Genomic DNA, 25,398 nt, shown 5'->3' on the forward strand with positions numbered 1-25,398 from the left:
GGCTCCCTTCAATCGCTCCCTGTGTAAAAGTGGGCGTCTCCCTTGACACAAATAGATTGGCTCCTTTTTGGCTGTCCGTTATGCAACGTGCCATAATTGAGTAGGTTAAGCGTGACGTGAGCAGCTTAATACCCGCCCAGTTGGGAGTCCAATTTTAATTATGTTGGGAGTATCAAAAAAAAGAAAAACTATTTCGCGCATATTCCAAGCGAATAGCAATATACTGTAGGTATTTTTTTCTGAATGATTACAGTGGGTGAGGATTCAATGTACTCATTAGTGGAAGGTGTCTCTAAGGGTCTTGCGGGTGAAGAACCCTTTAATCCTTATCATCATAAGATCTTCTCAACAAGATTAAATTCGTTCTACTCTGCACGAATACGAGCACAAACTCTCGTTTGAGTGTTAGAATCCATGCAAATTATTTTTTTAAGGTGCTACTGCGGAAATATGGTCCCCAAGACCTAAAGCTAAAATTTTACAGTCCGCATGTGTTTGTGGGTGACGCCTACTGTATATACGTGAGGAAGATTGGTAGGGATGGGGGATTAGCGCCAGGCAAAAGATTAAGCAAATTAGCTGCGATGGTGTGCGTCCAAAATAAGCAGTTACCATTGAAGCGACCCAAGCAAAAGTCGGGATGTAGAACACGGGTGGTTTTTAGAATTTCGCCGAAAAGGGAAAAATAACAGTCCTGAGTTTCAGAATGACGACTTAGGTGAGTTTTGGATTCATGTTCTTCATTGCAAGAGTGTCTTGGATTTCAAAAGATACCTTAAGAAAGTCCAAAAATGACTAAGCTTTGATTTGATAATTGTAGCTTCATTTGTGATTTATAGTACTTAATTGTTTAGACATTTAATGGTTTTTAAAGCATATGTTTCGTGAATTTCTATTTTACAGAAAACTCTAATGATTCAAGTTATTTTGTTGCTTATTACGCTTCCTTTGAAAAAGATGTTTGAAAACTTTTTTTTTTTTTTTTTCAATGGGAATTAACTATATACATTTAAGAAATTCACATGGTCTAATTTGTTGGACAGTGCCTGTATTAGCTCAATTAAAGCAGCGAGCTGTCATGACTGGGCCCTAACACCATATTTTCAGTGTGCCAAATTATTGCACGATGTCATGATCTGTCCAAATTGGATGAACAAAGGGAAAAATGTTTCATATTTTATTGTCGTTGAATTCCAAAGTGAGTATTTGCCTAAGTTGCACCCTGAGAATTTCAAAACGTAAAATGTTCTGGGCTAACTAACTGCTAACTTTCCAGGTCTATCTTTATCGGATTTGCTCCAAAAGGAATGACTTTCTGTTCAATTCTATTGAGACGTTTTTAAAATTCCAAATTTCAACTTCTGATTTGTTCAACGTGCCACTGGGTTTGCAATCCCTAAGCAGGGAATCACGTTTGCGTTGGCATCTTTCCCAAAAGTCCGATCAAGTTGTTATTTGAGGACTGATTCTTTGAGGTAAACAACATATGTTCGCCTGTGGCAAGTCACGTTGTCCTCCTACGCAAAATTTGTTGACCTACTTCAGGTTTTGATGAACCATCAAAAGTATTTTTTGTATTCTACAGTGAATGTAGTACTTCAAAATATCAAACTGTCTTCTCTTCCATTGCAGTAGACCATCAGAGATGAACGAGTCGGGCCTACGCAGGGTCCCCCCAGACCAGTCATCGGGGAGTCTGCGCACCTTTGGCACCCCTCGCTATGCGAGCGTCACCAACCCCATTCCGTCCAAGCGCGTGTGCTTCTACAAGAGTGGCGATCCTCAGTTCAGCGGCCTGCGCATGGTGGTCAACAACCGCACCTTCAAAACGTTTGACGCCCTCTTGGACAGTCTGTCCAAGAAGGTACCCCTTGCGTTTGGGGTAAGGAACATCACCACGCCCCGAGGAGTGCATGCCATCAACACGCTGGATGAGCTAGAGGACGGCAAGTCCTACATATGCTCCGACAGCCGGAAAGTGAAGCCCATCAACCTAGCGCTTGCCAGGAAGAAGCTGGCGCCTTGGTACCACGCCAGGCCTGTGAGCTCTCGCCGCCGGACCTTGCAGCGAGCCAGGGGCTTACCCGGGCAGCAGGAACCCGTGCTTGTGCAAACGCCAAAGAGACTTGTGGTCTTTCGGAATGGAGAACCTTCAAACAAACACACAGTGGTGCTCCAAAAAAGAACCGCCACGACGTTTGAGTGGATTCTGGAATATATTTCAGAGTTGCTGCAGTTCCCCGTAGTGAAGCTTCATACTGCTGACGGCAGACGCGTAAGTACATTCATAATGTTTCATGTTTCCCCTTTGGGAAGCTGCATGACTGACCCATTTAGAACTTATTTTGCTGCACTGTAAATGGCAGACCTATAAGGGGAAGTCTTAAGCTTCTTTAGCACCCACCCTAATCCTTTGCACTGCATTCTAGTGCCATGTAAGGCTACTGGTCAACATCCCAGTGATATGCACAAAAATGTTTTCAGCCATGGTTTTAAGTTAAACTTTTCAATGTAATTGTGTTGTTGTTTTTCGTTTATGAAAAGTAACTCTTTTGATCCGTTAACCAAAGGTGGAAGGACTCCCAAGCTTGATGTTGTGCTCTGGAGTGGTGGTAGCCGCAGGCAAAGAGCCATTCAAGCAGGCAAACTACAACACCCAGAAGTCACCAGGGTCTATGAGGCCATCCGCCAACAGAATGAGCATCAGGAGACTGAAGGCTCTAAACCGTAAGTCTAATTCACTTTAATACAGTGGGGCCTTCTGTCATGTGACCCATGTAATCTACCTGGTATGACACGATAAAGCCTATGAATCTGCTGACGTGATATCATGCATAACACCCCAGATGACCTACATACAGTGTCTGTGAAGCTACTCATAGACTGACCAACTTTCTAATTGATTGTCTTTCTTCTTCCTTCATGCCTCCCGCGTATCTTCCTCGTTCTCCGTTGCTGAATGAATTCTTCTGACCTTCTTTGCTGATAAGGAAAAAAGAAGTCACCATCTTACGGCTCCAGAAAGTCCAGAAATTTCTCCACATCTTCAGAGCGCTACATCGTGAATAAGATTCACAATTCACTCATGGAAAGCTCATGCGACCTGCCAAGCCCCCCCACCAACTCAGTGGAGTACGAGTCTGGACATGTCGTCGCCGAAACAGAGGGGGAGGATCAGGAGTGTGTGCTGCCTGATGAGGACGACATTGAAAAGTCTTTCAGAGTCAACCAGGATGGCAGCATGACAGTGGAAATGAGGGTGCGCTTGACTGTTAAGGAGGAGGAGACCCTCCATTGGACGACAACCCTGACCCGTTCGAGCATGTCTAGTCAGCTTAACATGGCTGGTTTGACTGAGCCCGAGTCTGAGCAGGAAGTCTGTGCTGCCACACCGGACTTAACAGATCCCATCTCCTCCAACGACACCATCAACAAGGATGAAAACAAAGATGACCATGACGAGGACCCACCCTCGCTAGGCAACGGGGTTTTAAGTCAAAGCAGCTACGAAGAAGACATAGTCAAAATCCAGGCGACATCTCCAAACAGAGCACCAACACCGGGACATAAACAAATCACAAAGAAGCAAGCTTCATTTGAAAGCATTAGATCCACTGGATCTTACTCTTACAGGGAAGAGACAGAAAACGGAGCCTTGATGGAGCAGTACTGTGTTGTCAAGCAGACCAGCACCAGACCGATTCCCAAACCTAGAAGGCTCAGCTCTATGGACGCTAATAGCATGAACAACACAAATGTGTCATTATGTAAATTGTCAGAAATCATGCACGCGGAATCCAGCGGGGAGGAGATCACAGAAACTGTTTTGCATATCTATGAACAGCAATCTTGCCAGGATAATTACAATGCAAATGTAGGTTCTTTTAATAGGCCAGGTACTTCAGAAACTGGACATCTACGCACAAATGAGGACCATGAACACGAGTCCTGGGGACCCTCGACAGCCTCTGAGTCTGTAAGCATCTGGAAGGCAAGGAACAAGTCAGTAACATTAGACTTTCCTTCTTCTAAACATAGCACAGTAAAAGCAAGGCAACCGGTAGACAAATACACCAAAGGCAAAGAATATCAAATACGACCAAAGTCAAGAAGAAAGGTCAAAGTGACCAACAAAGGCATTAGACGTCTTCTATCACCTGGTAAACGGCAGAGAGAAAAAGTAGATGCAAAGAAACGCAAGAAAGCAACCTCTTTCTCTAGTGCAGGGTTCATCAGGAAGATTTATGGGAATAAATTACAAGCAGCAAAAAGCCCGAAGAAGCTCAAGAGGAGAACGACCAAAAGCGTGGAAGGGAACACTACAGCAAAGATCCAAAAAACATTAACCAAAAGCCAACAAAAACGACTGCAGAATCCAAAAGTAGGCAAGGAACAGGGAGCGCCAACACGGCAGACGACAGTGCATCGAGACGAGAATCATGACGTCAGCAAGCAAATGTCGCTGCCTGCTTTTGACTCTTCCAGCTCTGTTGCTAATGAATATGTCCAGAACTGGTTGAAGAAATCACATCCAAACCAAACTACTGGCTTCCAAACAAAGGCCAACAGCACAGAAAATGGTCTTCTTCCCACCGATGAGAAAGTGAGAGAATTAAACATACAAATGTTGCCTGACGATGTACGGACAACTTCTGTAAGATATAGGATCCAGTCTTTAGAGAACAATATGGCTTCACTAAGCCATCAGATTAGTGGGGAAGCGGTAAAAGACCACACTAAAACCAAACGTGAAACTCCACCTGGCAGTAACACTGAAAACCAGGCGGGACTCCAAGAACCTTCTAATGTTCTTTCAATGGATCTACCTCTACCTCATCCACCCCAAGACGAAATGATGGAAGAAGCAATTCCCAGTGATCACGTGGCCTGCAACCAAAGGTGCGTGCAGGCAGCAGGAAGCAGTCAAACACTGGATAATCACCCGCCATCTGCTGAGGCTTTACCGCATGCCCAGCATGTCATGAAAATGGCTCAACTGCTGGAGGCAGAGGTTCCAAAAGAGGAAGAAACACTATCAAGATCTACCTCTATCAAGAGGGTGCCTTTGGTCAGCAATGTGTCTCTGGAAAGGAAAATGTCACTAAGAAAGTCTTGTATGGATCAATTTACGGTAAGTAACAATGAAGAAAAACAGCCTTCACTCTTAGATCCAAAGAGCAGCTCTTCAGTTTCTCCAAATAGTCTCTCAGAAGAGAGACTTTCATCAGTCAGTATGCTGTCAAGTGATGTTCCAACTCCTCCAAATAATCAGCCATTATTCAACCCAAAGGCGGCATCATCACCAAAAATTATGCATAGTCCACAATCAAAACCCAAAAATGCAGTTTCTGAACTTCCCAAAAGGTCCAAGTCGTTACAACGACCTCCTACAGTCAAGAAAACGTCACCAAATATCAGCCCCTCACTAAAGAAAAGACAAACACTATCCAAATCCTATCAAAGCAAACAGACCACACATTCCAAATCAATGGATTTGGCATCGCCACCTTCCAGACGCAAGTCCAAAAGAAAAATGCTCTCCAAGCACTTATCATCAGATTCAGAGGCTGCAGATATAAGGAAAACACCGTCCCAGAGAAAGCAGTTGAACACTCTCCAGCCCATAAAACAGATATTTTCTGGTGAAACTACTAATAAAACTGATGAGCTCCAAAAGCCAGATCAAGAGAAATACACATACGACACAAAATTAACAGCACATTTGCCAAACATCACCAACCAGCCAAACCCGCAGCACGTCTTTGAGAACATTTACTACTCCATCAAGTCTATCCGGGAAATTACTCAACGCAAACGTCTGTCATGCTTGGATAAGTCCAACAGCGTTCCAGATTTGTCTTTCCATGTGGCATCTACGTTCGGTTCCTCGTCCAAAGTCCTCCTGGCGTTCTTGTCCATCGTGGCCTTGAAGGAGGGCATCACCAACCTCAATGTTGATCAGTTGAGAATAAATGAGGTGAGCTGCGCTGAGGCTTTGAGAATGATTGACTCACTGAGAGAAATTGCTAACATGAAGAATTCCCAGCACTTGAAAGAGAGGGTGTCAGCGTTACGAGAGTCAGCCTCATGGCAGCTCCTCAGCAGCTGGCAGGGCTTCCAAAATCCTGGAGGCATATATCGAGAGGAACAGGCCATTGATGACCTCATTGAAGGGCTTGACATACCCGAGAACCTTAAAGTTGAACTCATGTCTCTCTCAGCTGGCTCATTTGGCACGAGTCAAGAGAAGCTGAAGGGTAATTCTGAAGAATGCAGTTTTGGGATGGAAGAACAAAACTATGAGTTGGCACAAGATCATAACGATGGGCAGAAAATTAATTTGGAACACATCTCTCAGTCTGCCATCATTCATGAGGATGATCCACATGGTCAAGATTACTATGTGGAACTGAATCGCTGCAGGAAGTCAGGTCCGGAAAATGACCAAAAAATGGCTGAAAGCAAAGAACAGGATCTGGATGAAGCTCAGCCAGAGGTTGAAGACAAGGGATTGAAGAATATTCCAAAAGAACTTCAACCTGGCTGCAATGAAGAGGAGAATGATGAAGAACACGTACACACAATGCAGGGCAAAGAAGGGGATGACTCCAATCCACAGAAAGGACATCCTCAGTCTTATGGTGACAGTGGCAACGAGCAGAGTGCTTGTGAAGACCATGCAGAGTCATTGGCGCTTGAATACGAGCAAATTCCAAGCTCCGGTGACGAAGATTTGAGCTTTTACGATAAAGCATCAGGCTCGGAGGAAGAACACGCTATGACAGAAACAAAATGTGACAAACTAGAAGTTGCCAAAGATTACTCTGATGAAGAGACCCCGCAGCCTGTTGCAGTAAGAGTGAGTCTTCTGGAAAAGCAGGTTGCTGATGCCCAGAAGACAAGTTATACCAAGGAACATCCCAAAAAGTTCTCGCTTGTGTCTGATAACTCAACAGAAACATTTCAGCAGTGCACCCGATCTGCCCCACAGTCATCACTATCATTTAGCTACGACTCCAGTGGTGTGGTGACCCTGGAACCTGAATGTAACAGGGTCAAGTACATCCGGGAAATGTTCCTGGCAAAGAGTTCTGCAGAAAATGCAAAGCAGGGCCTATCGTCCGAAATGTCAGACAGTGGTGGCTATCAGACGCGAACGTCCAGCGAGCAGTCAAGCGGTGAAGATGATCCTGTCAGGAAGTCCATCAGCAAAGGCTTCGTGAGAAGAACAATTGAAAGGCTTTACGGGAAGAGCAAAGCCATTGAGAGACCCCCGTCTGCTCCCAGAACCAAAAAGAAGTACTCCAGTATTTTCTCGCCCTTTCACACTGTCCGATACAAAGCAGGGTCAGAGTTGTCTTTCTTCAACTCAGCCAACGCTCTGGACACCCTCACCGAGGCCACCCGCTGTATCGCTTTCAATGCACAAGTCGGGCCTGGTGACAGTGTTCCCATCGATGAGGGTCGATGGCTAATTAGGGAGAACGCACTGATCCGGAAATCAGTTTCTGATCCAACTGGAATCAACAAAAATTTGATCAACACTGTCCAAAATGAAGATGGCTATGAGGACACACTTGAAGACACACCCTACTCCCTTTTCAGCACCACATCTGAGCCAGAGGACCCTAAAAAGTCAAAAATATGTACCTATTTCTCCTTGCCACACACTAGTGACTCAGAGTTATGTCAGGACGAACTGAACATGCCAGAAGCAAAACTGGAGATTGCCTCCAAAACGAAGCCAGAGAGGAACGGCTCTGTTGTTGGGATGCTGGACAACAAGGTGCATCCATTGGTGGAGAGCCCAGCAGATGGAGAGTCTGTGGTGGTATCACAACCCAAAAAAGGACATGGTGCAGTGACACGAAGCCTTCAGGAACCTGATGTGTTGGATGTGTTGTATAACTTCTGTGGCGAAAACTGTCCCATCTTGTGAAGGGATAGCCCATAAATGTTTGGTGCCTACTTTTTCCCCATGTTGCCATAGCCTTGGCATGAACAATCAATTCATTTTGATGTTAGGTTTGTCCACTAGGGGTGCAATGGTACATGGATTTTCAATATAATGCCAAGTTCCCACACTGAACATAGTAGCTGCTTGCAGTTTAAATTTCTGAAAGTTTCCTGTTTACATGATTAGGAATTAGCTCTTTCACTGTACAAAGTTTTAACAAGGTAACCACCGAAACCATGATTTTTCTACTTACCGTTACACCCCTACTGTCAACATTCAGAGCTTCCACAACTACTCATGTAAATATAGGTGTGTGTTTTGATCTTTTTCTGCTCACGGTTTTTGTCCATCAACAGAACAGAAGCTCTCGGAAGAATTAGCGTAATCTGGTTTTAAAGCTCTTAGGAGAGATCAAGTCCTAGCAGATGTCAGATAACAGGTGAGGTGGAGCAGCTATCATTTGACCTAAGGTTTAGGTCAGACTGTACAGTATATTTTTTTGTACTTTGTAAAGCATGTATACGCATACAGATTTTTGACATCTTAACTGATATTTATCAGTATGTTTGTACCTTGTTAAAGTGTTATTAGATGTTATGTGTAACTAAAATTGTGTTCTCAAGAGAGCAGTCTAAATGTTTGACAAAGTGGCAGCTGTGACAAATTTGTGTCTTTAAACTCTGGTGAGGAATTAAAAAGTGTAATTTTCCCTGTGTTTCATTTACAACAGCACTGTCACTCCTACACACAAATAATCAAGATGGTTGTTTTTAGTACCGACCTGATCGCTATCACATTTCCCAGCTTGAGGAAGCTTTTGTGTTGATCCAAGCTTGTTTTCGCGAGCGGCCCGTGTTGTGACAGGAGCATTGAGGAATGTACTAAAAGAAAAGCAAAACACACCAGTTATAACTTACTTAAATGCTTGAAATACTTCAAGAAATTAGATACTTACCCCACAGGCAACTAGGTGTCGCTGCTCAATGTCCCTGCTAAGAGAAAGTGAGCAGGCAAAGGCAGTAATGCTTTTACAGTTTATTATTTAAATAAATATTTACATTTTTTGTATGAACCAAAAGTATGCACAAAGTCATGAGAGGGAGGGAGAGGAAAAAAGAGCCTTTAAGACCTTCCACATTGTTTATTATAAATGTTATAGTACGCATTATCTACAAGACCATTTGATATAGTACAGTGTAAGTTGATAGGAAGATAATGTGCACTAATAACTATGTAAAAATAAAATGAAAACAAAATATGTCACACTGTTAAATTCAGGCGTAACAACAAAGCAAATTGGACAGACTGTATGAAAAAAAATAATTCTTACAGTATAGGTTACAATGCCCTGCCGCTTTAATGGCGAACAGTTAATGGCTCAGCTTGGGAAAAACAGGCAAAAAGGTGATTTATAAAAAAAAAAATACTGAACAAAAAAAATGCCCAAGCTTCAGTTCTAAACATTTCCTCAGATGAGAACAAGTTGATCTGAAATTGCCGCAGTTATTTGAAATGTGAGAAAACGTGATGGCGGGAATAAAAGGGTAAATGGGATTAAAAAATACATATATATAATAAGAGTATTTGGGCCGCAGTGAAAATTTGATTTACAAAAAAAAACACTACAAGATCAAAATTTGAGCTAAATGAGCTAGTTGTAAAGATACAGATTAAGATTAAAGTCTTAAAACAGTGGAATATTTTTCAGATAAATCAAATATTCTCCAGATTAAGGTCATAGAACAACAAAGAAGCTACGTTTTTCAAGAAAACAAATAGTATATTTGAGAAGTACAATTTTGAGACTTTAGTTGTAGTACCAGAGCAAAGCCATATATTTTCCCAAAAAAAGTTGGGCATTAAGATTTTTTGTTTTAGCTAAAAAAAAAAAAAAAAATCAGATTTTTCTTTTTTTTCTCTCTCATTTTTTCTGATTCCCAAAATGTTCTTGTAGTGTAATTATTTCTTCTTTTCAGGGTGGCCACAAACCTCGGGGGGTTCCACTAAATGTGCCTTCCAAATAAATCTGATTTGTGTATGTCAAAAGTGAATTTGTTCATCCTGAGTTTGGAACCAAGGTATTTTTTGTGGGGAAGAAAAGAGGTCCATCAGACATCATTTGGCGAGGGGGAGTCCACTCCTGGCGTCGCCCTTACCTCCGGGGTCAACCGTCATACAGAGTCAGTTTTGGTCGGTTGTGGGTGTGTCCCACTGACAAAATTGTACACCAAAAACTGTGAGGTGCCAAAGTAATGCGTGGCAAAAAGTTTTCCGTCAGGCGTTGGGTCTGAGAAGGCGATCTCATCTTTGCTCAGGTAGGAACCGAAGATGAAGTTGTTTCTGTTGAAAGAATACGATAAATGGTTGATTTGACTGACGACTAAACGGCAACGAGTCCGTACTGACCTGAGGCACTCGACCAAACGCGAGGCGATGGCTTGTCGTCTCATCATGCTCACCACCCAAATTCGGCTGATACCGCAGAGTGCTGGTTCGGCCGTGGTGGAGCAACACCAAGCCCTCTGGCGTTCAAACAACACCTTCTCCCGCTCAGAGCCTTCAGGTTCCGGTTCCTCGATCACCCTGTAGCCCTGTGAAATGCACCAATGTGGTCCAGTGTCAGATGTTTGTTGAGCAAAGAAAAGCATCGTAATGTTTTGGTGGGTTAACCTCATTTATGTGCTCTGCTATGAGGCAACCTGCAACCTTCTTGTCGTTGGTGATGAAGAGGAACGTTTTAGTCAGCGAAGGACACTTTGTCCCCACCTGCTGGAAGCCAAGATCATTGTCGACCATCTCACGGATCTCCTCAACCTGATACATTTGACAAATAGCATGTAGTCTAGTTAAAACTGTAATGTGAAGTAATTTCATAACATGCCAAATAGGGTCACAATTAAAGTAATTAAACATTGTCCAACAAATAAAGCATGAAAAAAATAATTTATATGTTGTATATTTTTACAAAATAATCGCGTTTCCGAAGTTCGAGCCTGAAAGGGGACGAACCTGGAAGTGATACGTCACACCGAGAACAGCGATGGGAGCGCTCCATACGGCCGCCCTACAAAGCCCTTCAAACAATGCTTCAACAGCGATATAAGTGATAGATCAAGCGCAAGTGAGGAGACCCAAGTTTTTGAAGAGTTGGAGGAAAAGGAGGAGGAGGTTGGAATTTTATGTTGGATCGTACATGTATTAGCCAGATGCTAATCAGGATGCAAACAATGTGCCCAGACTACCTGACATCGAATGGAGACAAGACCCATCGAGATTACAAGATTGGTAAGATATAGGCAGTCATTATGTTCATGATTTGAAGATGCAGGCATTTGCACATAATTTTATGTTTTTGTCTATCTGATGACATTGTTTAAAAAAATAATAATCAGACTGCATGTTCATTTTGGCAGATCCGGCAGCGCTCATGCATATAAAATAGTAATATAAAAACGTTGGGGGGGGGGGGGGTAGAAGGAGATGAGTCGTTGATGGTTTTCTCCACTTTATTGTGGCAACAATAAGAAAACAAAATAATAGCGGACTGCCGCCACATTCGACCGCAAAGTTTTGCTTGTCGCTCATCTCCGGATCGCCTCGTACTTCCAGCTACTACTACTTCCTGGGGCTATCGGAAGGAAGTGGCGTCTAATGGCGTGAGGAAATGTTTTTTTACAAAAGCGAACACATTACAAAGCACCACTTCAGTGTTGTCCCGAGACTACATTTCCCATGATTCACTGCGGGACTTGAGCTGTCAACGTTCACATTTGACAGCATTCTGCCGCGGTCCTCCTCGCAGCTGTTAGCTCGCCATTCACGCTCGTTTGCATTTGATCGCTAGTCTGATACACTCCCGCTTTTTCAGTGAGGTCTTTTGTGTTTATTCGTTATTGGATCGTTTTTGTTCACCACTGTAAATAAGAGCACTGAAGCAAGAAGGGGTAAGTCTCCATTTCTGTTTTCTCCTGGTTTTTTTTAGCGTAAGAAGCTAGGGTAGTGGCTGTCTTTTCTTCGTTCTTTTTCATGATCAGGGTTTAGTTCGCGGTTGGGGTTCAAGTGTAGATTCCTTTTGTTTGTTTGGCCTGGGCTTACCCTGAAGCCGCGCTTCATCTACATTTTGTACATATTGCCTTGAAAGGTGGAAAAGCACTATATAACACCATTTACCATATTCATTGCGAGTTTGTTGTGTAAATTTTGTACCACTTGTGAAATTGTGTGGCTCGTTTTATGTTACGCCCTTCGCGAGCCGTCCTTGGGACGTAACACTAGCGAACACAACAACAACTATGCCACGACTATTGCCACGAGTTGGCTTTCGGCTAACGTCGCTAGCTTCTACTGTACATTCCACAACAGTTGGCAGCTCTGCTTTGACAAAGTCATCAGTCATCTACCCAAAAATCACACTTACTTTTTTGCAAATCCTTGATCATAAGCAGACCGGTTAAGGAAGCAGGCATCTTCGAAGTGTTTGCAGCAGAGAACACTACTCGATGATGGCGTGAAATTAATTCACTTCGTGCGAACGAAAGATGTCCATTTATGTGCCCTGCTATCCTTTGGCCACTCATACAATTTTTCGTTTGAGTGAGAACACATCGCCACACACCGCCGTGGCATCTTACCGAGAAGCAATGCAACAAACAATACTGTTCTATGGCGGACTTTCTCGCACTTCCCGGTGTGGCGTAATTTCCGAAGATTTACGAAGATTGCCGAAGAAAAGCATTTTCGTTGTCAGGGGCGTTGCTATGGGTTATACAAACTATCTGGAAGGGTTGCGTTAAAAATATAATGAAAATATGCTTATAATTGTTTAGCCATTGATATTATTCAAAAACATGGTTGGCCAACCTTAGTTCACATTTCCCCTTTAAAGGTCAAACTATAGGCAAAATATCGCTACAATTCTCAATGGGGTCTGTTTTAAACAGGTTATTTGAAAATCAGTTTCCTGTACCTTCTTTAGAGCATATTTGGGATCATCCGGCAGGACCAAAATGATTTTGCCATCAGGAAATTCTCCCAGGATCCTCTCCTTTTTCCAGCCCTGGAATTAATAAAATAACAGATCACGATATAACAAACATTCAACAGTACATTAACAAGTTACGAAAACGTTCCGTCGTCTCACCACATATTTAACCGCACTGACGAACTGATTGTGGAAGAGCAAATGCTGCGATTCATCCTCAGGGTTGGCGGCAGAGTACAGCATCCCGCACACGCTGCAGGCCACAGCTCCAAAGTGTTTCTGTCCAGCATCCTGGGGTATAAGGGTCGTAAATATCTCTATACGCTGAAAGGAGAAGGTTTTCGACTAATCGACCTACAATTATAGTTTGACTGCTGTCTTTGTCGCCCTCCTTTAATTTCTTTACTTCTTTTTGTAAACACGCCTCAGAGAGTGGAGTCGCTGCATCCTGCTGCTTTAGCGCACCACTGCAAAAAATGATATAATGAATACAGATTGCAGTTCAGAGGAAAACAGAGGGACTTACTCTTGACAAGATGGTTGTGATTCATCTGTGCTTGTCTTAAAGATATCAGTCTTTTGGCACTGATCAGCAACTGTAAGGAAAACAATGGCTGTTGTAAACAACAGAAGTCATAAAGAGGCAGGGAACCAGAAAACTGCCGACCTTCAGGTTTTGCTTCGCATTGCTGCGCATCAGACGAGTTCTCTTTCGAGGGAGGAGGGCTTTTAGGTGGACTTGATGAACTTAAAACAGTGGCAACCTAAATAAGAACCAGAGATTTAAATAAAATAACAATAAAAATTGTTAATAACTTGAAATTGATTAAAAGTTGTTACCTTGCTTTCCGGGTCTGTCGCTGCCATTACTTGGGCATTTTTTGCAGGAGCTGGAGTGATATCTGGCTGGGGACCGCAAGGTTTTATCTGGGATGTGTTAGAAACCACTGGAAGGGTGGTTTGAGTTGGTTGGGGCGAAACAGATGCCGCCTGCTGTGACTGAACCACAGCCGGGGTGGGTTTTGGTTGCAGAACTACAGTTGAGGGAGACGATTTGGTAGGAGCAGATGCCATGGAGGTTTTGGACTGAGGTGTTGAAGTGATAGAAAGTTGTGGACGAAGAGAACATGTAGGCTTGGACTGAGGAGCGGTTGAAGTGATGGGCTTTGATTGACCAGGGATTTGTCCAGCAGAGGTGGTTGAGGATTTAAGTTTTGCCTGGCTGACAAGTTGAGGTGTGGCTTTCGACTGAACCAGGGGTCTAGATTGACAGTGGGTCTGGTTAGACCTGGGCAGAGGAATAGTCCTCTTTGGAGGCGCTGGTAAAGGGTCATCGTCAAGTTCAAAATCATCAGGTGAATACCTGGGTCGTGGTTTGTATGGCTTGTACTCCACAGGCTGAGGTTTTGATGCCTTAAGTCCGTTGGGCATGGGCGGGGGTACAGCCGGCAGAGACCTCCTGGTAGACGACCTGGTGACTTTCGGGGTGGGAGCCGGAGGTGTGGTTACCTTAGAGGTTTGAGCCTTGCTGCTTTGTCTTGTTACCCTTGTGGTTTCAGCTTTAGCAGGTTCAGTAGGAGGCATTTGCGTTTTCAGAGTTTCGGTTTTTATTTCCGGTTCAGTTTTGGAGGCGTCTTCTTTAGGAGGTTCTGTTTTAGGAGCTTCAGTTTCGAGGACATCCACTAGCGGAGCTTCGGACTTGGGCGATGCAGGTTTGCTACTTAAGGCAGGACTTGGAAGAGGAGATGAGTTGGTTTTAGGCGCTGGGTCGGTGATCGCTTTTGTGGAATTGGGGGCATTGATGGAAAACAGAGTGGGTGAAATCATTGATGCCTGCCAGTCCATGTCAGAAAATATTTGATTTGCCTGGTCTGACTTCATTTTCTTCATGCGTGCCCATGACATCTTTTCCCTTTGCAGTTCGACCTGTCTTAACTTTTGATATCGAGTTAACTTCTTTTTCTCGTGTACCTTCAGAGGAACAGATACTTGTGAGACGAAAAAGCGCCTCTTTGGAGGATCCTCCACCTGCTTGGTTTCAGCAATGGGAGGCTGCACTACAGGGGGCTCCTCAGCAGGGGGAACCGTTGCTGAGGAGCTTTCATTTACAGCAGGAGGCTTGACGTCAACAGCGGTTACTTCCTGTTCTTTCTCAGGTGGATTTTCCTTCTTGGTGGCCTCACCTTTAGCCGCCGCCGCTTGTTTTTCCTCCTCAATCCTCTTTAACAGCATGCTGTCTGTGGCAATGTCCTCGGCAATTTCATGACACAGGGCCAAGAGGTTGAGCTGCTGCCTGTTGGCTGTCCTTTTCATTGCAGCAGCTTTTTGTTCTGCCAAAGCAGCTAGACGTGCTTTGGTTCTCGCTTGGGTGTTCATTTCTTGCTTTTTGGGCTTCTCAATAGAAATGCTACTGTTAACAACAGGCTTGGCAGAGGGATCGCTTGTCTTTGAGACAGCTTCATCTACTTGCTTTTCTGCTGCCTTTTGAAGCAAAAGTCCTTGAACGGTGCCTTTTTCTAAAACCACAACATTGTTCTCTTCTTCAATCCCAACCTCGGCCACAACGATCTCTTGTCCGATCTCCATATCCTGCAGAATTTGAAACTCCTGCAGGGCCATGTCACCCCCGGAAGCTTCTGTCGCCACTTGAGATTGAGAATCAGCCGACTCTAACACAGTAGATGATGGCTGAACTATATGGTCCGGCGTTAATTCATTAGGCTCTGCTGGAGGTGGTGTAGTTACAGCTTCTGTCTTTTCACTTGAAGGTGTCACTACATCTTCGACCATAGCAGTCTGCTCTTCAGCCTTCAAGAGCAACGTCTGTTGGGGCCCATTTAGAGCCAAGGACGTGCTTTTTGGATCCACCTGGTTCGTCATACAGTCGTCGGACAGACCTGATGCTGCAGCGGCTTCAGAGACGATATCTAAATGAATTTTTTCTTCCGTGACTGGCTCGAGAATGATATATTCCTCAGATGTACCATCTGGGAGCTCCGCCCCAGGGGCGACCAAAGGTTCCGTCACTGGGAGATCATTGTCCAGGTGTTCAGAAACATCAGCAACAATCTCAAACTCTGTAGGCACACCTTTCTCTACAAGAGCAGGATCAGTGGGCACATTGGCAACTTCACCAGATGGTGTGGAACTTTCTAAAATGTTGGTGTTGTTTTTTAGCTCCATCATTTCAAATGCTGCTTGGACATTGGTCTGTTCTTTGCTGTGAGGTTTTTCATTTTCCAGATGCAAGTCATCCTTCATTTCTTGAGTACTTGAGCTATCCTCTGAAGACACCAAAATTTGCTTCTCCAATGGTGCCGCAGCAGCATCTTCATCTCTGTTACTCTGTAAATTTGTCTCTGGAACTGTGTCGGTCTGTTGCACTTCCATTTGATCTGTCTGATCTTTTATTTCAGAGTTTTCATTTTCTAGTTGCAAACAACTTGTTTCCATGCTTTCAATAGTAGACAGGTCCTCCTTCATTTCTTGGCTAATTGGTGTTACCGGATCTTTCTCAGCAAAAGCCAGAACAGTATCTCCTGCTTTGTTATACTCTTGACTTCTCTCTTGAACTACAGCAGTCTGCTGGACCTCCATTTCAACTGCTGCTTCACTGTCTATATATATTTCTTTGGAGCTTTCATCATTTTTCAGGTTCAGATTGCTAGTTTGCACACTTTCATTTGGAGAAATGTTCACATTTGTATCTTGAGTACAAGGGATTTGCTCTAAATCCACCAAATCTTTTTCCAAATCAGTCACAGTGACTTGATCTCTACCCTTCTCTGTAACTGTGGTGGTATCTAGTACATCTTTCATTTGAACTGTTGCCTGGTCATCTGATGGTGGTTTTCCAGCAATTTCATCAGATACAGGGTGCAAATGACTGGCTTCCATACCTTGATTAGTAGATAGTTCCTCCACATTTTGAGTCCTAAATCCATCCTCTGAAGACACCAGGTGTTGCTTCTCTGACAGCGCGGTAGCATCTCTATCTTTGCTACTCTGTGGAGTACCCTCTTGAACTGTGGTGTTCTGTTTTAGCTCCTCCATTACATCTGTTGCTAGGCCATCTGTTTTTTCTTTGTTCAAAGTTTTTTCATTTGTCAGGCGCAAGTCATCCTTTGTTTCTTCTGTACTTAAGACTGTAAAAATCAAATCTTGCTTCTCCATTGGCGCCACTGCAGCATCTCCATCTCTGTAATTCTGTGGAATACCTTCAAGTACAGTGGCAGTTGGTTGGACTCCAATTTTATTTGGCAGATCTTTTATAGCAGTGTCTTCATGTTCCTGTTGCAAACAATTGGTTTCCATGCTTTCATTAGGAGACATATCCTCCTTCACTTCTTCGCTAATTGGTACAACGGAATCGTTCTCCTCCAAAGCCACCACAGCATCTCCAGCCCTGTTATACTCTGGACTACTCTCTTGATTAATTGTCTGCTGTACCTCCATTCCCAGTGCCGCTTCAGTGTCCATCTGTTTTTCTGTAGAGCTTTCATCCTTTTTCAGGTGCAGATGACTTGTTTGCGCACTTTTGTTAGGGGGCATGTTGTCATTTGTGTATTGGGTACTCGGAACAGTCGCTAAATACACCAAATCTTGTTTCTCCAAATCACCAACAACCACCGCTTCGGCATTAATCTTTTCAATTGTGGTGGATGGCTGGACATCCTTCATTTCAACAGCTTCTCGGTCATCTGTTAATTCTTCTTTTACACTTTCATTAAATCCAAGGTGTAAATGCCAGGCTTCTAAACTTTTATGTGTAGAAACATTCTCGATGTTTCGAGTCCCATGTCCATCTTCTGAAGACACTAAGTATTGCTTTTCCAAAGCCACAGCAGTGTCTCCATCTCTGTTCTTTTCTGGACAACCCTGTTGAATTGTCGGTTGGACCTCACTATCAACTGCTGCTGTCTTCTCTATCTGTTCTTCTTTGGAGTTTTCATCATTTTTCAGGTGTAGATGACTAGTTTGCGCACTTTTGTTAGGAGGCATGTCGTCATTTGTGTCTTCAGCATTCGGAACGCTCGCCAAATACACCAAATCTTGTTTCTCCAAATCACTAACAACAAACCCTTCAGCATTAATCTCTTCAATTGTGGTGGATGGTTGAATATCCTTCATTTCAACTGTTTCTTGGCCATCTGTTAATTGTTGTTTAAGACTTACATTAAATCCAAGGTGTAAATGACAGGCTTCGAAACTTTTATTTGTAGACACGTTCTCGATGTTTTCAGTCCCAGGTCCATCTCCTGAAGATAGTAAGTAATGTTTTTCCAAAGCCACAGCAGCATCTCCATCTCTGTTTTTTTCTGGACTACCCTGTTGAATTGTGGTGATCTGTTGTACCTCACTTTCAACTGCTGCTGCATTCTCTATTTGTTCTTCTTTGGAGCTTTCATCATTTTTCAGGTGCAGGTGACTAGTCTGTACACTTTTGTTAGAAGGCATATAATTTGTGTTGTGAGTAATAGGGATGCTCTCCTCATTTACTAAATCACTAACAGTAACCACATCTTCCTTACTCTCTTTAACCGTGGTGGTACGTTGTACATCTTTCATTTCAACAGTTGCTTTATTATCTGTTGGTTCTTGTTTAGCAATTTTGTTAGAGTCAGAGTGCAAATGACTAGCTTCCACACTTTGGTTACAGAAGTCCACCATGTTTTGAGTCTTAGGTTCCTCCTCTGAAGACATATCCTCCTTCATTTCTTGGCTAATTGATACAGCCGAATCTTTGTCCTCAAAAGTCACAGCAGCATCTCTAGCTCTTTTATACTCTGGACTACTCTCTTGATTTATGGTGGTCTGTTGTACCGCCATTTCAAATGCCGCTTCAGTGTCTATCTGTTCTTCTTTGGAGCTTTCATCATTTTTCAGGTGCAGGTGACTAGTCTGTACACTTTCATTAGATGGCATATCATTTGTGTTGTGAGTACTAGGGATGCTCTCTGAGTACGCCAAATCCTCTTTTACTAAATCACTAACACTAACCACATCTTCCTTACTCTCTTTAACCATGGTGGTACGTTGTACATCTTTCATTTTAACTGTTGCTTTATTATCTGTTGGTTCTTGTTTAGCAATTTTGTTAGAGTCGGACTGCAAATGACTAGCTTCCACACTTTGGTTACAGAAGTCCACCATGTTTTGAGTCTTAGGTTCCTCCTCCGAAGACATATCCTCCATTTCTTGGCTAATTGGTACAGCTAAATCTTTGTCCTCCAAAGTCACAGCAGCTTCTCTAGCTCTTTTATACTCTGGACTACTCTCTTGATTTATGGTGGTCTGTTGTACCTCCATTTCAAGCGCCGCTTCAGTGTCTATCTGTTCTTCTTTGGAGCTTTCATCATTTTTCAGGTGCAGGTGACTAGTCTGTACACTTTCATTAGATGGCATATCATTTGTGTTGTGAGTACTAGGGATGCTCTCTAAGTACACCAAATCCTCTTTTACTAAATCACTAACAGTAACCACATCTTCCTTACTCTCTTTAACCATGGTGGTAAGTTGTACATCTTTCATTTCAACTGTTGCTTTATTATCTGTTGGTTCTTGTTTAGCAATTTTGTTAGAGTCAGAGTGCAAATGACTAGCTTCCACACTTTGGTTACAGAAGGCCACCATGTTTTGAGTCTTAGGTTCCTCCTCTGAAGACGTATCCTCCTTCATTTCTTGGCTAATTGGTACATCCGAATCTTTCTCCTCCAAAGTCACAGCAGCCTCTCTAGCTCTTTTATACTCTGGACTACTCTCTTGATTTATGGTGGTCTGTTGTACCTCCATTTCAAGCGCCGCTTCAGTGTCTATCTGTTTTTCTTCAGAGCTTTCATCATTTTTCAGGTGCAGATGACTAATTTGTGCACTTTTGTTAGGAGGTATGTCCTCATTTGTGTCTGGAGTACTCGGAACACTCGCTAAATACACCAAATCTTGTTTCTCCAAATCACTGACAACAACCCCTTCAGCAAAGATCTCTTCAACTGTGGTAGATGGTTCAACATCCTTCATTTCAACTGCTTCTTGGTCATCTGTAAATTGTTGTTTTAGACTTTCATTAAATCCAAGGTGTAAATGACAGGCTTCCACATTTTTATTTGTAGACAAGTTCTCCATGTTTTGAGCCCCAGGTCCATCTCGAGAAGACACTAAGTATTGCTTCTCCAAAGCCACAACAGCATCTCCATCTCTGATATTTGCTTGACATCTCTCTGTAACTGTGGTGGTCTGGTGTACCTCCATTTCATCTGCCTTTTGGCCATCAGTCTGATCTTCTTTGGAACTTTCATAATTTTCCAGGAGCAAATAACCAGCCTGTATGCTTTCATTAGGAGGCATTTCCTCATTTGTGTCTTGATTACAAGAGACACTCTCTAAATACATCAAATGTTGTTTCTCCAAATCACTTACAGCAAGCCCATCTCCGTCATTTTCTTTAACTGTGGTGGTATGTTGTACATCTTTCATTTTAACTGCTGCTTGGTGATCTGTTGGTTGTTGATGTTGTACATCTTTCATTTCAACTGCTGCTTGGTCATCTGTTGGTTGTTGATTAGCAATTTTGTTTGATTCAAAGTGCAAATGACTAGTCTCCGTACTTTTATTATTAGACAACTCTTCTATGTTTTGAGTCCTAGGTCCATCCTCTGAAGAAACTATGTATGGCTTCTCTAAAGTCACAGCAGCATCTCCATCATTGTTGTTCTCCAGACTGGCCTCTTGAGCTGTGGTGGTCTGTTGTACATTAGTTTCATCTGCTGCTTGGCCATCTGTCTGATCATCTTTGGCACTTTCATAATTTTCCAGTAGCAATTGACTGGCCTGTACACTTTCGTTAGGAGACATGTCTTGAGTTCGATGCGCCTTCTCTAAATTCTCCAAATCTTGCTTCTCCAAATCTGTAGTGGTATTTTCTACTTGGGTACTCTCTTGAACTGAAGTGGTCTGTTGTACATCTTCCATTTCAATTGTTGCTTGGTCATTGGTTGCTTGCTGTTTTGCATTTTCATGATATTCTAAGTATAAAGGACAAGCCTCTATAATTTCATTTGCTGACAAGTCTCCCTTCATGCTTTGAGTCCTGGGTACGTCTTCTGAAGACACCAAATATTGCTTCTCTACAGCCAGAACATCAACTCCATCTCTGTTCCTCTGTGGGCTACACTCTGTAACTGTGATAGTATGATGAAAAACCATTTCATCTTTAACTTGGACATGTGATTTTCCTTCTTTTTCAATTTCATCATTTTTCAGTTGAAATTGACTATCATATGCACTTTCAATGGGGGTCTGCTGTACCTCCTCCATCTCAACTGCCACTTGGCTATCCTTCTCTTTTTCAGCATTTTCATTATTTTCATGTTGCAAAATACTAACCCCCACACTTTCATAAGTAGACAAATTTTGCATCTTGTCTTCAGACACTGAAGACATCAAATTTTGCTTCTCTGAAGCCATGGCAACTTCTAAATCTGAATTAGTTTCTAGAATAGTGGAGGTCATTTTAACTGCTGCCTGTTCATTTGCAGTTTCATCATTTACATAGTGCAAATGATGAACCTGCATGAGTTCATTTGCAGATGAGGCCTCCTTCCTGTCATGAATACTTATGTTCTTAAAAGACATAAAAGCTTGATTATCTAAAGACATAGCATCATCTGCACCATTATTACTCTCTGGGCTACTAATAGGCTCATACACTATCTGGTTTTCAAATTGTGAACAACTGACTGTTTCGCTCTGCTCTTGTAAAGATAGGGCTACAGTAGCAGTGTCAGCCACTTGGGCAAAAACAAGGATTTTAACTTCACCTCTTTCAGATGCCTCTCCTACACTGTCACGATTACTGACCGTCTTTGCAGTAGCGTCCTCATCTTGCCAACGTGTCTCCTCTTCTAATGCTGGCTGAACTGATTCACAAAAAACATTCATGTGATCAAGACTAGCATTTCCACAATCAACAACGGCTAAAGTAACGTTTGTCACCTGGTCAACTTGCTGAACTAAAGTAGCCTCTGCACTAGAAGTATCAGCGGTTTCTTCAATCATGTCACTGAGTTGACCCTCGGGAATAACTCTTAAATTGCCTTCATGCAGGACATGTAATTCCTCAGGTGAAGTTGCTATCAATACACAATCTGGACCTGTTTGAACTTTACAAATGTCAGGTACAGGCTTGATGACTTCTTGCCGCTCATCACTTCCTGCTAGGTCGGAATCTGCCCGTGCTGATGTTTGAGGCAACGCAGTATCGTGTTGATTTTCCAAGTGAGATAATTTTGCTTTATCTTGGCTGGCTTCTATGAGGACTGCGGCAGGAATGCCCACTGGGTTCACTAAGTCTTCATTGGCTTGCACTTGAATGTCAGCTGGACTCACAGGTACAGTGTCAAAATTTACCTTATCCTGGATGTTAACATCTTGCACTGTTCCTACGTTTGAATCATACGAGTGAATGTATTCCAAATCTTCATTTCGTAAAGATTCAGTAGGTCTGAGATTAACCTCTCTGTGACTGCTTGGTTCATTGTTATTATGTGGTTCTATTTCCAGTAAATTGGGAGAAGCAGTTGATGCCATGATGGTTATTTCATTAATTGTTGCTGTGGAATATTCAAATTGCATGTTTTCCAAACTTGAGGAATTTCCGCTCATCATATCCCTATTTAGTGCGTCATCAACATTTTGGCTGGAGTTATTATTGACTTCCTCCTGAAGTAAAGCAGTGTCTAATCTTCCCTCTGATGGCATTTCCACAGCTGTCTGATGCTGTGAGACGGTGACACATTCACGGGGTAACTCCATTGTTCTATTTTGCTCGTCGGTCGCCTCAATGTCGGGTGTCAACACCTCAGTTCTTTTGTTTATGCCCTCAGGTGAACTTGGCACTTGCTCAGAGGAATTATCATGGGGGCAGCTTGCAGATTCCATAGGTTTCTCCTCACCCTGACAGTCTCTGAGGACCTCTTGTGGTCTAACTTTAGGTTGCTTTGTCACATTTTCTTTACTCTTTCTACTGGACTCTGCTGTCGGTAGATTTTCGTCATCTTGACTTTGTTGGATTTGACTGGACCCTACTGGATTTCCCTCGACTTGACATGGTATGTCAGGTTCCTCTGCATTAAAACTGTCTACAAGTACCTGTTGTGGCGTTGTTTCATTATCTTGTGACAGATCTTCAACATCAATTCCTAGGCTTGAACCAGCCCCAACTGCAGTTAGATTTTCGTCAGTTTTATTCTCCAGCTCACCAATGATCTCTTGTGGTGTGTTTCCAGTTTCTTCTGATAGTGAATGACTTGTAAATACAGTTTTTTCAGCAGGGGTTACTAGGTTTCTGTCAGACTTCTTTGACATTGAAGTTGTTTCATCAGTTTGATTCTCAGCAGTAAAATCATCAACTAGCACAGATCTTGGTGCGGATTCTGTTGAAAGTGACAGAACCGTACCTACATTTTCTTCAGTTTTGGGTTGATTCTCGCACTCCACTCTTAGATTTTCTTGAGCAGGAATTTTTGTTTGCGTTTCTTCAGTTTGTGCAATAAGGCTTTCAGGGGTACAAATGTCTTCACTGCTAGTTTCAAGGTCATAATTTGTCTGATATTCTGCACATCCACCGATAGAATCTGTCAGACGGTTTAATCCATGGACTAACTTTTCAGGATGTACAACCCCGTTTGTGGAACAAAATGTTAAGACCGATTGGCTTCTACTACAGCCAGGAACCTCTGAATTAGGTTGCCTCATGTCTGATTCAAGAGCATCATTAGCCAAAAGACTTTGGCTCGCTGCTTCTTTTCTGTCCACTTCTTCAGCTGAGAATTTGACGTTAGCTGCCGAACCTTGCAAAGTTAATGTGTCCTGTCTGATGTTTTCTGCGCTGTCAAGACTGGAGTCTGATGCTCGACCGTAACTGTGTTCATTCTGTACAAATTCTGTTGTGGAAGATGTTAACGCTTCACTCACCTCTGGTGATTCGCCGACTGGGTTAGTTCGTACAAGGATTGAGTCGTTCTCGTCACTCTCTGTAAAACGTCCATAGTGGACGCGGTTGCTGGGTGTCCTGTTGTCATGGCGTTCTATATAAACACCGTCTGACGGAGCTTCTGGACAGGAGGCACTTGTGTGTTTTGGACCTAAAGTGCTACTAATTGAGGGACTGTGTCGGGATGACTTGGCCGCGTTCCCTCCCTCTCCTTCTTCTTCTGAAAGTTTCCTCTTGGTCCGAGGAACAGTATTGTCTGTCTGTTCTTGAATATAAATGTCTTTGAGTGACCTGTTGTGAGTTGCTGGTTCGGTATTGGTCTGGAGCTCTTCACTGTCTTCGTCCAACCTCCTCAGTTTGGCTTGGGGATCAAGGGGCTCATCGTCCTCGGTTCCTCGCTTTGAGGCTGGCATTCTGTTGATGACAAAGCCATTAGTGAAATGTGAGACTGACTGTGCAAACTGATTGTGGGGATTTGTCTTACTTGAAGTATAGAAAATCCAAAAATATCCTGTTGTACAAGGCGTGTTATGTTAATTTATTCTTCCGAAATTTAGAGATGTCAACATTAATTGATGAATAACTCCCACCCGCCTCCCGTTTATCAGTCTGGATCCCCCTCTCACTGATCAGTCTTGGTATCATTATGCATGAGGTGCTGTATTGCTGATCTTGAAGACACCAAGCACTTTTAAGAGCAATGCACACGCCAATTTTTCACCTCAAATGAGGCATATATCACATTTAAAAGCTCAACAAAGACGAGAAAATGTCCCCTCCTTTCTTTACCTGCAGTAGCCCTTTTAATACACCCATACAATTGAGTGCTAAACAAAAAATGGGAATATGTCTCCGAAATACAAACATGCAAGCGATGGCTGCGAGTGACGTAAACCCAAACGTAAACAGTTTCCAAATTGATGCATAGCAACGCACATAACGAACGCGTCACCTCACGCAATTGTTATGACGTTAGCACGTGCATCAGTGTCCCATTAGATCACTTTAGCGGTCAAACGACGTAATTAGGCTGAAGTAGTGGTAATAAACACGATAATTCAGTAGCAAACAGTGGCTAACCTGTTAGCTACAAGTGCACAGCCGTAGTGGTAGTGGAGGCTATCGCTAGCAACTCGGCTACAAAACGCGGCTCGCGTGCAAAATACACAAAGCAGCAGCCCCGCACGCTTTGCGGGGGTCTTAATAAACATGTTGCATGATAAGAACGTCACGAAAACTGGCGAAATCGACGGGGAAACTCACTTTAATGCTCTCTTTTATTCGTAAACCAGCTGTTTTTTTTTCTTGTGAATAAAATTTGTACTTCCGGAGATGGACGACGGACGTGACGTTTCGAGACGTCACTTTCTTCACTCTCTTTTTGTTAGCAGTTTACGGAACAAACGTGTTAAAGTCGCTAAAATAATATTTGTACTTTAAAAAACATCATTACACACACACATGTGCAAC

At 43.0% G+C, this 25,398-nt stretch overlaps 2 protein-coding genes across 3 annotated transcripts; one reads left to right on the plus strand and one right to left on the minus strand.

Moving 5' to 3' along the window:
• The first annotated feature begins 458 nt into the window (after positions 1 to 458).
• LOC130908736 (oxygen-regulated protein 1-like) lies at positions 459 to 10,943 on the plus strand. The gene is made up of 4 exons (XM_057824488.1): positions 459 to 718; positions 1,633 to 2,275; positions 2,571 to 2,727; positions 2,991 to 10,943. The coding sequence occupies exons 2-4, from the start codon at positions 1,646 to 1,648 to the stop codon at positions 7,937 to 7,939; spliced, it is 5,736 nt and encodes a 1,911-aa protein (XP_057680471.1). The 5' UTR covers positions 459 to 718; positions 1,633 to 1,645; the 3' UTR covers positions 7,940 to 10,943.
• LOC130908735 (uncharacterized) lies at positions 8,919 to 25,274 on the minus strand. Of its 2 annotated transcripts, none has more exons than XM_057824485.1 (10): positions 25,192 to 25,274; positions 13,779 to 24,342; positions 13,606 to 13,702; positions 13,465 to 13,534; positions 13,297 to 13,405; positions 13,098 to 13,229; positions 12,924 to 13,013; positions 10,628 to 10,771; positions 10,364 to 10,548; positions 8,919 to 10,297 (listed from the first exon to the last, which is right to left on the minus strand). In XM_057824485.1, the coding sequence occupies exons 2-10, from the start codon at positions 24,339 to 24,341 to the stop codon at positions 10,129 to 10,131; spliced, it is 11,559 nt and encodes a 3,852-aa protein (XP_057680468.1). In that variant the 5' UTR covers position 24,342; positions 25,192 to 25,274; the 3' UTR covers positions 8,919 to 10,128. The 2 variants fall into 2 exon arrangements, with proteins under 2 accessions (XP_057680468.1, XP_057680469.1); XM_057824486.1 differs by lacking the exon at positions 25,192 to 25,274 and adding an exon at positions 24,413 to 24,512.
• Positions 25,275 to 25,398: the final 124 nt, after the last annotated feature.

The sequence above is a fragment of the Corythoichthys intestinalis genome, chromosome 20, assembly GCF_030265065.1.
Source record: "Corythoichthys intestinalis isolate RoL2023-P3 chromosome 20, ASM3026506v1, whole genome shotgun sequence".
In the NCBI taxonomy this organism is placed as follows: domain Eukaryota; kingdom Metazoa; phylum Chordata; class Actinopteri; order Syngnathiformes; family Syngnathidae; genus Corythoichthys; species Corythoichthys intestinalis.

Excerpts from the sequence above, each read along its gene's own strand:
- LOC130908736 (XM_057824488.1), top strand. The coding sequence starts at position 1,646 with ATGAACGAGTCGGGCCTACGCAGGGTCCCCCCAGACCAGTCATCGGGG. Across the intron at positions 2,276-2,570 it reads ATACTGCTGACGGCAGACGC|GTGGAAGGACTCCCAAGCTT; the intron begins GTAAGTACATTC and ends CGTTAACCAAAG. Across the intron at positions 2,728-2,990 it reads GAGACTGAAGGCTCTAAACC|GAAAAAAGAAGTCACCATCT; the intron begins GTAAGTCTAATT and ends TTTGCTGATAAG.
- LOC130908735 (XM_057824485.1), bottom strand. The coding sequence starts at position 24,341 with ATGCCAGCCTCAAAGCGAGGAACCGAGGACGATGAGCCCCTTGATCCC. Across the intron at positions 13,703-13,778 it reads CGACAGACCCGGAAAGCAAG|GTTGCCACTGTTTTAAGTTC; the intron begins GTAACAACTTTT and ends GTTCTTATTTAG. Across the intron at positions 10,298-10,363 it reads CGTTTGGTCGAGTGCCTCAG|AAACAACTTCATCTTCGGTT; the intron begins GTCAGTACGGAC and ends TTCTTTCAACAG.